Source organism: Vanellus vanellus, assembly GCF_965231255.1.
Source record: "Vanellus vanellus genome assembly, chromosome: 2".
Lineage (NCBI taxonomy): Eukaryota > Metazoa > Chordata > Aves > Charadriiformes > Charadriidae > Vanellus > Vanellus vanellus.
In genome coordinates this window covers 48,172,960-48,189,751 of record NC_138906.1, presented here as the reverse complement: position 1 = coordinate 48,189,751, position 16,792 = coordinate 48,172,960, and the positions used below count along the sequence as shown (strand labels likewise).

Sequence of the window (16,792 nt, the reverse complement as noted above, 5' to 3'; positions counted from 1 at the left end):
ATCCTGTCAGCATTTATTTTCAAAAGGACAACAGGAAATAGCAAATTGAGGGACAGAGGGAGATGTGGGAAAGCTGCCACGGGTAGGAACTCAGCATTGTCACGGGTAGGAACTCAGCATTGTCACGGGTAGGAACTCAGCATTGTCTCCTTAACGTACCAGACAGCTATTGATCAGGAACGGGGAAAATTTCTGTGGGTGAGGTCTACACTGTACAAATGAGTGTGACAAAAACCCTGCAGAGAATAACATCCTTCACCCCTCTCCTGCTTTCCACCCAGTAGCCCTGCCAGTGAGTTCAGAGCAGGGGCAATCAGATCGGAAAGCAGGAGGTTGAGCAGGTTTCATGACCGTTGATCTGCTCAGAACAAAAGGCAGCAACTGTACTTCCCTTTCCCCACATCCTCCTGAAAATGTCTGAAGTACAAGGGAAGAGAGTTCATGAAAACACATGGCTGTGTGGGAGATGGGAAACATTTGGCAGTTGACAGAGGAGAGAATTTTAGTTTCAGAGAAAGAAGTGAGTGAGCAAGGGATTCTCCTGGGATTTGGGTGTTACTGGGAAGCCTATCACCAGGAATCCAACAAGAGGGCTTACGGGAACACACACTTGAGAGGTATTAGTTCTTATCTATTACTTGATGTGTTTAGCCACCAACTTTTATCCTGTCTGGCCAAATTATTCCACTGGATTGTGAAAATCATTCTGTTCACTTTGCTTTTGATTTAAAGTATTCAACTGCAATTCTACAGATCGGTTGACAACGCACAGAAGGTTGTAGGAAGTCAGAGCATGAACAACAAAGAGGTTAATACACTCAGAGCAAAACATCCATACCACTGCCTCTCTTGAAAGCCAGTCCTTATAAAAAAAAAAAAAAAGTGTGCTACAGCACTTGGAACAAGATTTACACCCAGAAAGGAAGCTAAGGAGCAAAGGCAGATGACAAGCTCTCTAAGATAGGTTTTCGCCAGTGAACGAACTAGAATTCCTAGGAACTAAAATGATGATAATTGTTAGAAAAAACATAATTCATACTTGATAGTTTCTGCATGGCCAAATCTGTGACCTTTCTTCTCTTTTTCTGTCTTAGCTTACTAGAATGAAACTGTCAAGTCCTTTGTTAATAGCTTGTTATAGATAACTACCACAACGTATTAGGTATTAATTGCAGAATTTATTACAGCTTGGAAAAAATACTGGTGCAGGAGAAGTGCCTAACAATATCGCTTTTTTCTCCACTATTGCTAGGAAGGTGGAATTATTAGAAAGCTCCTGTTTTATCAGTAATAATTAAGTTTTATGGAATTTCTTTTTTGCTTTTTTCTCTTAGCAATATGTATCTCCTTTTCTGGTTAATACCATGTACTGAAAAAAAACTTGAAAAATCAATGTAATGAAAAACATTCAGATTGCAATCCTCAGTTGGTTACATATCCAGTACCTTACAATTAAACAACACAGCATGTTTTCACTATGTTACTTACTGGAGGACCCTTAGGTCCTGGTCTCCCTTTCTGTCCTTTTGGACCGTTAATGCCTTCTTGACCCTAAAAAAAGAAATGTACAAAAGAGTTCAGTTAATATACACAACCCATTAGTGCTGCATTTTTTTTTCCTTTTGTGAATAATAATAATGTTTACCTGAGGTCCTTTGTAACCTTGTTTGCCTTGCAAGCCATACTGACCAGGCTGTCCATGATTGCCCTGTTTTTAAATGACAGTAAATCTTTGTCTTGTTAAGGTTTTCTAATGTGACCTAACAGACAGTAACACGTTGGGATTTATTGTATTAAAAAGGTCTATTTTTTTTTCTTTACATCTTCCTGCTATGGATAACATATTTTCTTGCATTTACAGATGTGAAGAAAAATTCCAGAGAATCTATCTAACCAGTCTGACTTCAACATGTTGAACACTGCAGACCCAGAATGAACTAGTAATCAACACAGCAAAAACAATCCAAAGACAGTACTTCTGAAACCACACAGTGATGATGTTCTTGAAATAAAATCCTGTGTGCAGACAATATGTAAGGCATTAAAATTCTTTTCATACTGTAGTCACCGGGAAAGACTTGCTTAGCACTAAAAACAGCACCTTCTGCTTTTGAAGACCTAATGCTGAATATTGATACAAACAAATGAGAAAAGAAGTTTTATGTATCTAACAACACTTGCATGCAAGCTATAAATACCTAAAATTGGCAGTTTTATCCATGCAATATTTGCAACATACTCCTGCAGGTGTTTTGGTGTAATAGCATGAAGCATACACATGGAAGTCCAGATGAAGCTGCTGATCAATTTAAAAAGATGTTTCTCAAACATATCCATAGCAACTACTTTGGATTCTCTTTTTCAAAATTCTTGATTAAGCTCCTATGTGGAAAAGGGCAGACATAAGAAAAGAATAGTTCTTACCTCTGGTCCCCGTTGTCCCCTTTGTCCTGGTATTCCCTTAGACAAGGTAAAACAAACAAATGCTGTAAGGCCAAGTTAGGTATCATATGAATGCTGTTAAAGTGGATAAATTGTTGCAATTACTTCATTAAAACTTTTTAGCTAAAAGATAAACAAATGCAAAATGTATGCTTTTTTACAAAAAATGTATACTTACGAACACAGTGGTCTAGTTTCGGCCTCCAGTGCCATTATGAACATCACTTAGGAAAAGATATTTTTATTTAACGATAAGAGTATTGCTACTCACCAAATTAAATGTTGCTGTCAACACTGCATCCAAGGCAGAGGCTAAAAAGCATTCTCCCACTAAATCAAGCCCAAGCAAGTTAAGAACTATTTTTCACTTTCGCTGTGTACAAGCTTCCTCTGTTAAAGGAACTTACCAGGTTGCCTATGCCTCCTGGTGAGCCACGTGAGCCTTCTTGTCCTCTCTCACCCTGTACGCAGAAAATTTAATTTCCTTAGCATCACTGCAATTTCTCGTTTCTTCTTTTGTCCATTTTTGCACGTCAAATTTTTAAGACTGCCAAAAACTGTCTTGTGGGACTTCCCCATGACAACATTGTCTGTCAAAGTCTTTCAGTAAATAGCATTGACCACCAAAAGCAACCAGTTACATATTTCTAAATGAGCCTGGCTGATAGTACTATCTCAGATCTGGCAAATACCATAACAGCTCTCAAAGATTCCTGCAGTCCCTTGTTAGGAGCACAGGGCTGGGGGTTAGACAGTTGGCAGATTCCCGGCTCTGCTCCTAGTCTGCTCTTTGATATTGGGTAAGTTACTTCCTTTTTTTGTGCCTCAATTTTTTCCTTTGTTGCAGTGAGGATAATGACACAGACCACTTGTGAGGGCATATTCTTGCTGGAAAGCATTGCGCAAAAGGCAAGCATTAGTGCTGTTGTATCACAGGAAAAAAGGCTCACCCAGTATTTTAACTCTCTCTGAAATCAGCGAGGGATTTACACCAGACCCTTCTTCTCAGGTCTGTCATCTAGATGACAAAATCTGTTTTCAGTTCACTCTAAGTGCAAGTGTGGCTTTTGCTTTTCCCTGGACATAGCTGAGCTTCCCCTGCAACTGATTTCAGGAGAAGGAAAGGAGAGTATTCAGTTTTCTTGCCAACGGTCCAGGCATGGATCTTGGATGGATTTAGAAGCTATGCTGATAGCTGAGGGATCTGTGAATATGGTTGTGCTTGTGAATCCAAACAGTTAGGACTTATGTTCCTCTTCCAGAGAGGAGAAATAGGACTTTGCTATCTAAACATGTTTCACATAAGTTCTGGTTGTGTTACTTGTGGATGCTGGCAAAGGTAGTGCTCTGTCTGTGGTAGTCTGTGGGTCTGACTGCACTGGTGTCCTCTGTGTGTGTACATCTGTCTCTGGAATACAGGCCAAACCTGCAAACAGTAGTAGCAGCAGCAGCATCTGTTGGACTGGGACAGAGACACCTCCTAGATCTTAGTGTGCATTTGACTGGGTTTCAGTGATTGGGAAGGAGGAGTTCCCAGGTCCCAGAGCCCATCAGATTCAGTGGCTATCATAGGGTCTTCTCTTAAAAGTGGAAGATTTAAATAATTTGCTGATTGGAATCAAATCAGCTGTTTGCCATTGCTTTGCGGGTTTGATGTTGACAGTGGTATTCATTCCTTTCCAGTGGTATTTCTGATCAAAAGCTTTTCAGACCTTTGTTAGCATGACATGTGGTAAATTCCCATATCCTTGACAAAGATACATTCTAAATAGTGCAGATAGGAAGAGGAAACTGTACAACTAGTAAGCAGATATCTTACAGAAATTCCACATGTTTCAAAACAATTACCTCTTCCCCCTCTTCTCCTGCAAAGCCTCTTGCTCCTGTTATTGCATTGTTCAGTCCAGGGTTACCCTGAAAAAAAATAAAAGCCTCCCAGTAAGAATGCTTATTCTTAAAAAGTTGAGATGTTAAATAAACAAGTCAGTCCGTACAGAACGCAGATGATTACTGTCAACTTTAGAAGGAGTTCAGTTTAGAGAGAACACATCAAGGATTTGGTAGTATTAACTACTTAAAAACCGTAAAACATTCTTCTTTAGCAAAACAATAGAGAGATTTACAAATATGAAAGGTTAATAAAAAGCCTACGTATTAGACATGCTACGGTCATTCTGATATCACTTGAACACACTGGAAGAACATCTCAGTTTTGCCCTGGTGCACAGGTGACTGTGTATGAAGTCTTATCAGCCCAAAAAAGACGACAGCCAGCGTCTGGAAAATAATGATGCATTTGAAAAAACACACAGGATCTCCTCGAAAGCCCTTCTGGCCACGATCTCCAGGGGGTCCTCTTGGTCCTGGACTTCCCTGAAAGCACAACATATCTCAGTAAGAACCTGAAACACTACTTTCATGCAGGAATTGTCAAGAGATACATCCAAGTTCCAACCTTTCAACCTTCATTTTTAAATAGACTCACTCACAGTCTCTTCCCCAATTCCACTCCCAACAATCCCAGAAACTTGGGGGTTCTGGGACAGGAAGCAATACAGAAACAGGCACTGTGCTCAACATTTTTTTTTCTTTTGTTGTTGTTGTTTGTTTGTTTGTTTGTTTTTTAACTAAGGAATAAATTCAAAATACTTATTGCAATTAAACAGAAATTATTCCAAATATCAAAGAACTTTGTTTGTAGACTACATCATTGAAAGGTGGATGCTAACATATATTTCACATTTTGAATGTAATGGTGCCTTATCTGTGAATAATTAGAGTCTTCTGAGTAGCAATCAGCCCTGTGCCTCCTTGGGCATCTGTATAAGGGTGGAAAGGGCAAGACAGTTTTCTGTAAGTGAGGCATCAAGCAGTTATTTGAGAGTATTGTTTCCCACACTTGAAACAGGTATCCAGCTGCTGCTCCTGCAAGCTCAAACTCTTAATGCGCAGACCTGTATGGTGGCTACCCACCAGCCTGCCATCCCTAACAGCAGGCATTGAATTGGGGAGGCTAAATAGTAACTGATTGCCTGAACCTTGGTTCCCACTGAGGATTGTTTTTATCACGTGGACCAAGCCAAAACATTCAGTGTCTGCAGTTAGCCATTCTACAAATGGTATCTCATCAGTGAAAAGACAGATGGTCAATTCTCCAACCGTCTACTGAAGCTGACACAAGGCAGTATCTCTTTTTGCCATTTGGAGTCCTAAGTTACACCTTGTTTCAGACTGCAAGGTAACTGGAAAGGCAACAGGGCTACTCCGTGCTTTATGAAAAACAAGTTATCTGATGTTGGCAAACAAAGCTAATAAAAAAATCTCTTGTCTCGTGTACGTACACCTGCCAGGGAACTACAGAGGTAGGAGGCTTCATATCTATCTTTAGCCAAATAAAAATTAATCATATGCAGATATTACTTGATCCGTCAATAACTATGAGAAAATGCCTACCTAGAAGACTATAAAGAACAGATCTAATTATTCTTCAAATTCTCTTTTAAATAGAAACACCTTACAGGCAACTATTTTCTGGTTATATACCTTATTTATAAAAATACCTGCTACCCAGGCATCAGTAGTTTACTCATTTTCAGATGCTGCAAGTCCAATAACAACTCTCCTGATAGGAAATCAAATAAAAAACGTGCAAACAATTTGTAGTGCAAGGTCTACTCCTTGTGCTTGAGAGTTTATTAAAGACATTTCTCACAGGGAGTTTCATAAAATAGCCATACTATTGTTCTTAAATCCAAACCCTGACCAATAAAGGATAACAAAATGTTACCGGATATCCAATGTCACCCTTTTCTCCTTTCTTTCCAGGAACCCCAGGAGCTCCCTTTAACACAAAATATGGTATATTAATTCACTTTTATCAATCGGGAGCTTTGAGGTCAAGAAGTCAAAAAAAAGAAAATAATGTACCTCTTCACCTCTAATTCCATCAGTCCCATCTTCCCCATTGTCACCCTGAAATAATACAAATGTGCATGAATTTTTTTTCATAAACAACCAGTGCACATTTACAAAGTCCAGCAAGAACAGGGTGACATAGACCAAGATTAAAAAAAAAAATACATAAAAACCCCAACCAAAAACCAGTAGAAAAACTAAACACAGGAATTAATGCTTGAAGTTCCATTCCTCATATGCTCCCTAGGCACAACCATAAACTGGCACTGCAGCAGATATCTGCAAAGCAGCCTAAAAAAAGTAACATCGACTTAACACTGACATCTCTGCAAAATTCACAAAATCTCTATTTAGTGCAGGACAAGGCCCTAAAGTATACTGCATTCACAAACTCGGACTGTCTAGAGTCATACTGTACCTTTTTTCCAAGAAATCCTCGGAATCCCTGAAAAGAAAAAAGGTGGCAAAAGTTAGGAAAAAATGTAATAAAAACATTGAAGGATTACTCTAAATCACAATGAAACAGTATTTTCAGAATTTTTGTTTAACCTTTAAACCTCTTTCGCCTGGACATCCCATGTTGCCTTGTCGTCCTTGTGGTCCAGGTGGTCCTCTTGAGCCCTGAAAGACAGAAAAGAAGAATCCAATTGTTTAAATTTACGTGAGGTTTACACAAGCTGGCTGCTAATTTATCTGGTAGGGAGATCTGGTCCTGTAGTCCTGGAGAGCCTTCTTTTCAAGAACTGTAGCCCCAGTAAATTCCCTGGTTCACCGCGCATTAAAGAGGTTGCATCAATGTGCAACTGCAAGATCTGCACAATTCAGTGACCTTCTAGGAAAGATCAAATATATCAGCAGTATCCCAGAAAGTGTTAAATTATTTTTAATCTCCCTTGCTATAATTTTGACTTTTTTTGGGAGCAAACAAATGTATCCATCAATCTGAGAGATGGTCATAGCCTTCAGTACGCTTCCCAGACTCTTTCCCTTTCATGTTCTTTGTTTCAGCATCCTACCAGCATCAAAAAATATAACACCTGGTTAAATCAAGAGGATATGGTTTGGATGGTTTTCAAAAAACACATCTAATTTGGATATAACCAAAAATATCTAAAAATGGATGCCTATATCGAAGAGCTGGTCATGACTGTCCAGAACGGGCTTATAAACAGTCCCTTCTGTAGAAAATTATTGGTTTTGTCTTCATTTGGTTGGTTTTGTTTTTGGTTTTTTTTTAGTTTCCCCATACAAGACTGGCTTTGATTTTTCAGTAACAACTTAGGAAAACACACACACAAAAAAATGAGGAAAACAAAAAAATATGCTTTTTGTAGAAGTCGTCTACAGGAATAAAAATAATTTCCCAAATATCTTTGCTAACTAGGCACCCACCCAGTCAGATACATAAGATATTCAGGTTGTTGGAATTACATTACATCCCGAGAAACATTACTGAAAATTTTATGATCTTGTCTCTGTTTTAGTCAAGTGATGTGAGGGAGTTCTCACCTTGAAAGGTAATAGAGCTTTGTAAGCTCACTGTCCAGCTAGTTTAGATGCTCTTTCCCACCCACTACCCCATTCAAAAGTTTTAGTTTTCACAAACACAGGTTTTTAAAGTGTTAAAACTTACTGGTGCTCCTTCATCTCCAGGATATCCTGGGTTGCCTTTAACACCTTTGGGTCCCTGAAGTTAAGAGATGAGAGAGAATGCTGTAATACTTGGTTGATTTCAGAAAAAGTTGGGGAATTCGGACAAAACTAAATGGGGGTATATATTGTTCTTTGCATATTCTGTCCCTCTGCTTACTCTGGGCTTCAAATACTGCTGAAAAGTTAAATAACAAACAACTTCTTTCCTGATTATTTTTCTCCTAATGTTTCCCCTAATGTTACTAACTGTTTAAGTCATCAATAATGCATTATTTGTCCCACATTTGAATTTGAAGGTGACCCATTGTTTTTATTAGATGCTCCAGGGTGAACAATTTTCTTTCACTGCAGGCCCCAGGAAAAGCTCTTCTAAAGTTTTAAAGTGTCTCCAGCAACTAACTAAACATTTCAAGACAACACTGAGATATACCTTAATTACTGATTCTTTAAAAGCTGACAGAAAAAAAAAAAAAAACAAACCTTGTACAAGATTCATAATCTGTCATACGTAAATGTTTATTTTGTATTTTTATGAAGAATGTTTCATTGGTTTGGGTAGAAAACAAGCATCAGTAGCTACTTCTGCTTCAAATAGTTTCTTCTTGAATGTCTTTTGTATCAATAGTAGTTAATCAATTGCTCTTCCATCTTTGTCGGTGAGAGGGGTTGAACTAGATAATCTTCAAAGGTCCCTTCCAACCCAAACCGTTCTATGATTGTATGATTGGAGCTTCTCCACACTGGCATGAGATCAATTGCTTTAATGGCTCCACATTTGTCAGTCTGGACAAGCAAGAAAGTATGTTGAGGAAGACCAAAGAGCAACTGTCACCAACAGGATAAATCATGCCTTCTCCAAGCCATTACTTTTGACATATGCCAAACTAAGGATTTGACCTCAGAGAGTCTGATATCTGCCCTTGTAAGAAAGGACTTTACTTTAAAAAATAAGCCCCAAATAAATGTTAGGCAGGAAATACTTCTGAATAGATATGGCGGAGATTTTAGAGCTTCTTTGTAGAGTCCTTCCTTGTGTAGTCCAGGCAGATTTTTAGAAGTTGATCTTTTTTCAGACTATATTGCCTATAACCACAAATCTTACAAAATTTCTTAATGTTTCTGATTTAACATTGTTCTTTCATATTATTTTTTATTCTAGTCCAATTATTTTTGAAGGAGTTCATGTAACATATCCTTATAGAAGAGTTGTGAGTGCACTGTTCACCCTGGTTTGGAGCCCATGAGGAATCAGGGATACTAGTAAACAAATAAGTTGTGGGGATAGTATTTTAAAATGTGTATCATTTATGAGAACTGTTTTAGGAGAGATATGATCAGCAAAACAAACCATTCTGAATCCAATGTGGGCATTTCCATTGTCCTATGATTCCACACAGATGAAAGCTGCACTAGAAACAGCTGTCCTGGACTTTGAGTCTCAACACAGGCTTAATGAGTGCTCCTAATGTTTCAGAAGACCCTTGTTGTATAGCACAGAGGATAAGAGAGAACTTTCTTTCAATCTCTCATTCCCCTTTCCCCGTGCAAAAAAGATCCATAGGACAAAAAGCTCCTACCTGAATTCAGAGGCCTGCTTTGCAAGAAGGCAAGCAGGTCAAGGGAGGTCATCCTCCCACTCTACTATGCCCTAGCGGGGCCACATCTGGAGTATTGTGTCCAGTTCTGGGCTCCCCAGTTCAAGAAGGTCAGGGAACTGCTGGAGAGGGTTCAGCAAAGGGCTACGAAGATGATTAGTGAATTAGAACATCTCTCTTATGAGGAAAGGTTAAACCTTGGGTCTTTTTAGTCTAGAGAAAAGAAGACTGAGGGGGAATCTTATCAATACCTATAAATACTTAAAGGGAGGATGCCAGGTAGATGGGAACAGTCTTTTTTTCAGTGGTGCCCAGGGATAGAACAAGACGTAACGGGCACAAACTTGAACATAGGAAGTTCTATCTAAACATGAGGAGGGACTTCTTTACTTTGAGCATGGCAGAGCACTGGAACAGGCTGCCCAGAGAGGTTGTGGAGTCTCCCACTCTGGAGACATTCAAAACCCACCTGGACGCCGTCCTGTGCAACATGCTGTAGGTGACCCTGCTCTGGCAGGGGGGTTGGACTAGATGATCATAGAATCATAGAATCATAGAATTGTCTAGGTTGGAAGAGACCCTTGGGATCATCGAGTCCAACCATTTACCCTACTCTACAAAGTTCTCCCCTACACCATATTCCCCAACACAACACATAAACGTCTCTTAAACACATCCAGGCATGGTGACTCAACCACCTCCCTGGGCAGTCTATTCCAATGCCCGACCACCCTTTCTGGGAAAAATTCTTCCCTAATTTTCAGTCTAAATCTACCCTGTTGGAGCTTGAAGCCATTCCCTCTTGTTCTGTCATTAATTACCTGTGAGAAGAGACCAGCACCAACCTCTCTACAGTGTCCTTTCAAATAGTTGTAGAGAGTGATGAGGTCTCCCCTCAGCCTCCTCCTCCTCAGACTAAACAGTCCCAGCTCCAGAGGGATGATCTCCAGAGGTCCCTTCCAACCATGACCATTCTGTGACTCTGTGATTCTATAATGTTCAGAGAGGGAAAATCTAGCCTGGCACAACAGTCATTATACTGAATTCTGAGGTAGGGCTTCATGTGAGGAGCTGTTTTCTTCTGTGTGCCGAGAGTATGCTGCCAGGTGGGAGAAGCTGCTGACCCTGGCACAATATTTTGTGAGAGCTTTTTGGAAAGTGAAAAGCCTTCACATATGCTCTCTCCTGAGAGAGAGAAAGCTAAAAAGAGAGAGTTTTACCCCACTTAGTCATCAGCACTGCAAAATGCTACCCTGCAAGGGGTTCCTTTGTTCTTTGTCTTTTGGAACAGCAAAGTTTGTTCTGGTTGTGAACTGAGGCTGTGAAGGACCACTTTCGTCTACGGTCACTCAGTTTCCTGCAAAAACTCACAGCATTAAACAAAATATCAGATCACAGATGCCATGCTGGCAGGTGACAGAAGCTGTGGTTTGCCCTGGCAAGGCAGGAACCCACCATCTGGCCTGGCAGAGCATTAGAAATAGCAGCAGGGCATAGCTGTCCTGTGAGCGCACCTGAAAACCTGTCTTGGACTTTACTTAATGTTTATAATGAAAGAAGGACAAAGGGCAGAAGAGATGCTGTGCAGGGGACAAGATGATAAGCATGAAAAGACTCAAGGGAGTTCTTTAACTCTGGAAAAGCAGAGAAGAGCTAGAGGACAAAATAAAGCTATGGCTGCTCAAAAAATATATGTGAACTAAAACTATATAAGCTTGAGCTGCTCATTTTGTCATCTGTTGGAGGCAGAAAATCTGAAGCCTCCAGCAGGGGTGTTGATGGCTGCTGAAACATACAGGTGAGAAGCAACACCCATTATTGGACCACACTCAATGTTTGTCCACAGGGACATCGGGCCTGTATATAAAGTAATGTTTCATTTATACAGCGGACATTCTTCTACCATATTTGCACTCCTGATGGTTTGAAAAAGTATATTCTTAAAGTACCCACATGATAGAGCATGTTTTTAGTTAGAATTAATGCACACATTTGACAGAACTCTCAACTATTACGGAAGCTGTCAAAATAAGTTACTTAAAATTGAATAGAATTAAATGTTACACTACTGAACTACAGTACAGGATTTTCCACTATTTCTTAGCTACATCAAAGGAAATGAATACAAGAAAAGTCACACGTCTGAGGTTTAGGAGGGTTCTGTTGCATTCCTTAACTGGACATCTAGTTAGTAAAAAACAATAAAAATCAAAAGACAAACAATTTAATTCAAAGTATTTTTTGCTTGTTTGTATGGATTAACTTTTAATTCCCTAGCCTGTAGCATTTTGCTGGCATCTTTCCATTGACTTTAACGGAAATCTTTACTATTGAAATGAAATGCAATGCCCTCATGAGATTTTGGGTCTTTATGGAACTCCTGCAGAAACAACCAATTGCTACCCTAAGTTGTTGAAAGTCTCTTAAATAATGCAGTCATTAGAAACACAAGCAGTCATGAGGAACTTCCTGATGGCTCTGAATAGAGGTCTCTGAAAGACACACATTTTAGGTAAAAGCAAGCAAGTTGCTGAGCAAAACCAGTATTAGAATCTTTAGATAAGCTCATCAATTATGAAATGTTCTCCAACCTCCATACTACTCATAACTAATGACTGATTACTTCTCCTGCATTGTTAGACAGAGGGTATATTGTCATTTTGGAAGATATACCACAATCATGCCATAAAACATAGGTAGGCAAACATCTTTACATCATTATTTACAACTCAAACTTAGCAATACAAAGCTAGGATGTATTCTTACCTTTATCCCTTGTCCTCCCATACCTCCGATTTCACCTGCTTCCCCAGTACATTTGCAAGACAAACAGCAGCAGGTTCTCTCAGCAATATTGTTCTTAAAAAGAAGAAGTTACCGCTGATGAAAATGTACTTTCCAAAAATTTCCTTTTGGCTCTGCTCCTGTTCTTGCCAGAAGCATTCACCATAAGAATACAAGTGGACTCTGTGCTGAGTGAGTCTCTGCATGACTCTTTTGTTAGTCATATTTACCAAACTTGATACTTATGGTCTGATTGTACAGTTCTTCTACCCAAGATCTTACTGTGTACATTGGTTCTTTATCAAATAACTTACCAAGAACTTGGATAGCCTGCTAGCGATATCTGTCATGCCAATATCTAAGTGAGTCCCATATTCAAATCCTTTTCCAAACTCAATGGATCGGAGGTTTTGAATATTGGAGGCTCCTTCCAGAGCAACAGTGATAAGACCATCCAAACCTAATTATAATAAATATGAAAATAAATATAAGTTCCACTGAAAAATGGTTTCTGTACCTTATCTATACATGCATCATGTGATACGATATATCCCATGCATCAGGTGAATGATACCTACCAGCTGCAAAGGCGCACTTTTGATGGCATACAATTCTGTGAGTGATTCACATGAGGTGCTAGTGACAATGAAGAGCCAATAAAAGGCTCAGCATAAAAAACTTCCTATATGAATAATGATTAATGATTCAAGATCATATGGTTGTTTTGGGTGGCAACATAAATATTCACTTAAACACTTAGCTCTTAGGGAAAACAGAAGTTTTCGGTTGCATTTCTTTTTACATTAAATAGTAACAAATATTGGTGGCTCCAAGTCATTCCTTCTGCTACAACAGCAGATCTAAAGCTGAGGCAGCCATCAGAGAAATTACAGATCTGAATTCTCTGTTTCTCCAGCCCAGTTTTACTGTAAGAATGCATGTCTTTTCATTGATCTAGAATGACACCAGTGTGAAATTAGAATAAGCCTGTGGCCACAAGACATTTCCTGAGGTTGCAAAGCAAGAGGCAAAGAGATATCCTATGCAGTAACGTCCTGAAGTGGTCCCCTTAAACTCAGATCATTCAGAGAAACAACAGAGTAAAGTCTATTTCCTTTTTGTAAGGGAAAAAAGCACAGTGAGGCAACAATTCAGTTGAAAATGCAGTTATATTGCGATTCCAGGGTGAGACTTCCTTAGGGAAGGAACCAAATGCACAGAGGAGTATGCTGGTCACAGCGATAGCCACAAGCAGTATTTTCCCAGATTTCTGGCTTGGTCCTGAGTCCCTTGTATACAGTTGCATAACACAGCTGGCAATATCAGCAGATTCAAATCCAAACAAACTGAATTTACTTCGATTTAAGTTCCCTAAATCAAGCCAACAGACTCCTGACCCACTTGAACAGAGACGAGAGCAGTCTTTAGCTGAATGATGCTGCATAGCCCCAGCAAATGAAAGTACAAAACAACAGAAACAAACAAAAGACACCCAAACCTAAGACCAAAGATATTTTACAATGTATTTTAAAACTCAATCCCAAATCACACTTCTACACCTAATTTACTTATTGACACAGGACAACTGACCAACATCTGACCCTGGTGACAAGTGATAGGACGAGAGGAAATGGGTTCAAGTTATGTCGGGGGAGGTTTAGACTGAATATTAGGAAACACTTTTGAACTGAAAGGGTTATTAAACATTGCAATAGGCTGCCCAGGGAGGTGGTGGATTTGCCATCCCTGGAGGTGTTTAAAAATAGGGTAGATGTGGTACTTAGGGACATGGGTTAGAAGTGGTTTTTGTCAGGGTAGGTTAATGGTTGGACTTGATGATCTTAAAGATCCCTTCCAACCTCAGCAATTCTATGATTCTATGATCTATCTTTAGCCAATCTAGCCCTTTCATCTCCAGTTCTGTTTTTCACTGTTTCTTGCATGCGCCCATCAGAAGGGCTTAGCCTGTGGCACCTTCTGCCTGTGGCAGCTTCTCCATTCCTCCTGCCCTACCTCTCTGGCCCTGGGCTCTGAAATCAGGTGCTGATGCAGACACTGAAGCCTACAGGGCAGGGGAGAAGACAACTACTCAATCTATCTTCTCCCCACTCTGCTAGGTTTTTGGGTGATAACAAATACTGATGACAAGGCAGGTTGACTGGTGAAACACAAAAGACACCTGTGGCTGTGGGAAAGTTAAACATTGTAAGAAAGATTGTTTCAGATCATGAAATCTCTAAATAGGGAAGTCATCCCAAAGAAGCATTACTGTTTACTTAGCCCTGTTACAAGGTGTTTTCTGAAACACCACTACTGGCCACAGACAAAGATAAGGGTCAAGCTAGGAGGACAGTCTCATCTGGCATTGTCAAACTCACTTAAATGGAAATGTTCTGACTTATATTGACTGAGCATCTGAGACTATAACTCCTTTTATTTGCTGCTAATCTCCCTCTCCTCTTTCTGCAGAAAAAATTAAATACCTCCTCTCACCCCATTACTAGGCCACCTGAGAAACTAAATATTCTGACTTTTCTAAAATAGATACCTTTCTTTTTAAGTTCTTCAGATTTTTGTTCAAGTGCCTCTAAGTCATCATCCACACCATCTGAAAACACAACTAATACCTACAAAGACATAAAAGAGACAATTTAAATCACACAGAAGCAAAGAACAAATGTATTTCAATCTTTCTTACACAATTTTGACCAAAGGATTTTGCCTAAGTCATCACATTACCTTTTGTCGGGTCTCATCCCTTTTCTGAAAAGTTTCCCAGAGTGACTGCAAGAGCTCAACATTAAGTTGGGATGGTCTCTTGATCACAGCATTGGACAGGTTATGCAAGATAGATTGACTGTCAACATAGAACTTTGCAGATATTGGAGTAACAGTATTCTTCACTTGAACAGCCACGCTGCTCTGTGCCTTGGACCCAACATTGCAGCTCACACCCATTAGCGACAGGAGGGCTTGCAAAATCTCAGGAAAATGTTTTTCCAGTTTGGTCTGTCCATCAAATAAGTGGTGGCCTTCCCTCTGTGATGAGATGTCAAATCCCACAGTGATATCCACAAAACAAGCCACTGTTGGGAAAATCATAAATAAATGCATAAAACATTTTTCATTTCATGTAAAGAAAAACAGAATAGAAAGAACACAACAAGGGGAGACCAATGTACATCAGCTAAGCAGGCAGGAACCGCTGGAATCTGTCATCTCCAAGCCTCAGGTACATTATCTAAAATGAATCGTTAGGCCTCTAATTCATTTAGAGACATGTTCATCTTAAGCCCACTCAGACGAATTATAATTTCTAGAGAAAGCCGTTAAAAAACCCTAAATGCCTTTAACTAAAAATGTGTTCTGTAATTATGCTTATATCACAAATCTGAGAGCCCATCCTTCTTAATAGCAATATCAGCATCAGTTTCAGAAATCATTTCACTGGAGGTATGTCTCAGTTTTTGTCCCTTCCTTCCTCTTATTCCCCAGCTACAGGCAATTAAGCAGGTATCATTTAGGAGATCAGAGGGCTGTTTGTTTTTAACATGTTGTGCTGCAGAGTTAACACAACTGCTGTAGTATTCTCACTACTTTAAAACAAATGCTATGCCTAATGTTTAAGATTTGGGTCAATACCAAATCACTTCCCTTCTTTGCTCCTTATTATGCTTTTTACCTGTCCTTGCGCTTTCATTGTGGCATCGGCAGCTCTGCACAGTTAGCAGAGAGATTAGGGGCCCCCAACTCTCAATATGCATTTTAGCATATTTTCTTACTGCATGTGAGGTAACGGGAAAACCAGTAGCAAAAGGAAAGCACGTGCCACAAAATGAGAAGTACTGCCACCACGTCCCTTGTGTAATTAGATGTGAGGTCACTCTAATCTGTAGTGTGACTGAGTCACTGCATGAGTATTCTACGAGGTTAATGTCTTTCTCATTTCTCTCTGCAACTCAGGAGAAGAGAAAATACATATTTATAAAAATTACACCTATTGCTAGTATTACTTTATTTCTACTCTTCAATAGTTGTAACTGCTTCAAATTTTCTCAAATCAGTGTTTGGATGATATGGCATCACAGTTGCTGTTAACCCAGAAGCCAAACCTATTTGAAAGTGCTAAAGCTGTACTTTGAATAAGGAAGCAGATGAAAATTATATACTCTAAAGTTCAGATAGAAGTTTAAACAATTAAAACTAAAATCTTCAAGCCTGGCTTGTGTGATCCATCATGATGAATCCATCAGCTCAAATTTGCAGAAATGAGAACATAAGTACATGGATAAGTTAATGAGGAGTACAGTAAGGTGTGAGCTTGCAGAAAACTTACTAAATTCAGAGTAACTGTTCACACGCGTCTTTTTACCTTTCCTGAAGGGGAGAAAATGGCAACTACG

At 39.4% G+C, this 16,792-nt stretch overlaps 1 protein-coding gene across 1 annotated transcript in view; it reads right to left on the bottom strand.

Moving 5' to 3' along the window:
• The window catches only part of LOC309686464 (collagen alpha-6(VI) chain-like), a gene marked incomplete at both ends in the record, with an annotated part of 56,176 nt that overhangs the window by 26,694 nt on the left and 12,690 nt on the right, over positions 1–16,792 (bottom strand). Inside the window, 13 exons of the mRNA XM_082499164.1 lie at positions 1,489–1,551; positions 1,646–1,708; positions 2,850–2,903; positions 4,291–4,356; positions 4,753–4,815; positions 6,230–6,283; positions 6,370–6,414; positions 6,776–6,802; positions 6,907–6,978; positions 7,991–8,044; positions 12,704–12,849; positions 14,938–15,016; positions 15,129–15,475. Coding sequence (XP_082355290.1) covers positions 1,489–1,551; positions 1,646–1,708; positions 2,850–2,903; positions 4,291–4,356; positions 4,753–4,815; positions 6,230–6,283; positions 6,370–6,414; positions 6,776–6,802; positions 6,907–6,978; positions 7,991–8,044; positions 12,704–12,849; positions 14,938–15,016; positions 15,129–15,475 — 1,133 coding nt within the window. The remainder of the gene's footprint in view (positions 1–1,488; positions 1,552–1,645; positions 1,709–2,849; positions 2,904–4,290; positions 4,357–4,752; positions 4,816–6,229; positions 6,284–6,369; positions 6,415–6,775; positions 6,803–6,906; positions 6,979–7,990; positions 8,045–12,703; positions 12,850–14,937; positions 15,017–15,128; positions 15,476–16,792) is intronic.